The following is a 1,323-nucleotide window of genomic DNA, read 5'->3' as shown; positions in this document are numbered from 1 at the left end:
AGGTGATTGTGGATCGACTCACAAAATCAACTCATTTATTGCCAGTTTAATCTACCTACACAGCAGAACAGTATGCCCGGTTATATATCAAGGAAATAGTCAGGCTACATAGTACTCCAGTTTCTATCATTTTCTTTCGAGGGGCTTAGCTCACGGCCAATATTTGGAAGAAATTTCAGCAAGGTTTGGGAACTCAGGTGAATCTTAGTACAGCTTTCAATCCACAGACCGAAGGGAAATCAGAGCGGACTATTCAGATGCTTGAGGACATGTTGTGTGCTTGTGTTCTTGAATTCAAGGGTAGATGGGATGATAATTTGCCACTCATAGAGTTTGCTTATAACAATAGCTTTCATGCTACTATTCAGATGGCACCATTTGAGGCATTATATGGTACGAGATGTAGATCTCCTATTGGGTGGTTCGAGATTGGGGAAGCATAGTTGATAGGGCCAGACCTTGTACATCAGGTTATGGAAAAAGGTAAGATCATAAAGGAGCGGTTGAAAACTGCTCAGAGTCGTCAAAAATCCTATTCGGATGTTTGTTGCAGAGACTTAAAGTTCAAAGAAGATGATTGGGTATTCTTAAAGGTTTCCCCCATGAAGGGTATTATGCGATTTGGGAAAAAGGGGAAATTGAATCCGAGGTATTTCGGGCCATACAAAATCATTTAGAGAATTGGCTAGGTGGCGTAAGATCTTGAGCTACCACCCGAAATGTCATTAGTCCACCTGGTATTCCATGTGTCTATGTTGAAAAAGGTAGTTGGAGATCCGTCAGCTATTGTGTCGGTTGAGACCATTGAGGTTAATAAAGAATTGTCACATGAAGAAATTCCAGTTGCCATTCTTGATAGGCAAGTCCGAAAGTTGAGGAATAAAGAAACTGCCTCCGTGAAAATATCATGGAGAAACCAGGAGGTTGAAGAGGCCACGTGGGAGGCCGAAGAAGAAATGAAGAAGAAGTATCCTTACTTGTTTGAATAGCTATGTAATCCTTTCTTTTTATGAACTTGTCACCTATGAATTTAGTATCACTTGTTCAGTTAATGTAAAGGTGTTCCTTTTGATTATGTGTTGCTTATGAGGCCACGGTTGGTACTGTTATAAGTTTGTTACGTCATTGAGTTGTGCATATGTTTGTAAGATGTGTTTCTGGGGCTCTCTGGCAGGTAGATAGGCCTAGTTACAAAGGGAACTCTAGAAATATTTTTGAAATTTAGGGAGTTAGTTAAATTTGGGGTTACTTGTGTAGGGTATGATAACTGAGTTGCATAAGGTGCTAATAATGGACCCTGATCTTCATTCGAGGATGAATAAT

At 40.1% G+C, this 1,323-nt stretch overlaps 1 protein-coding gene across 1 annotated transcript; it reads left to right on the top strand.

Annotated features, from left to right (window-relative positions):
- Positions 1-473: 473 nt before the first annotated feature.
- Positions 474-989, top strand: LOC138892360 (uncharacterized). Its single transcript, XM_070176068.1, has 2 exons — positions 474-581; positions 765-989. Exons 1-2 carry the CDS (start codon positions 474-476, stop codon positions 987-989), a joined length of 333 nt encoding a protein of 110 aa, XP_070032169.1.
- Positions 990-1,323: the final 334 nt, after the last annotated feature.

This window comes from Nicotiana tomentosiformis, chromosome 5 (assembly GCF_000390325.3).
Source record: "Nicotiana tomentosiformis chromosome 5, ASM39032v3, whole genome shotgun sequence".
Lineage (NCBI taxonomy): Eukaryota > Viridiplantae > Streptophyta > Magnoliopsida > Solanales > Solanaceae > Nicotiana > Nicotiana tomentosiformis.
Note: the sequence above shows the minus strand (reverse complement) of the source record. Positions and strands in the feature narration are given on the sequence as shown.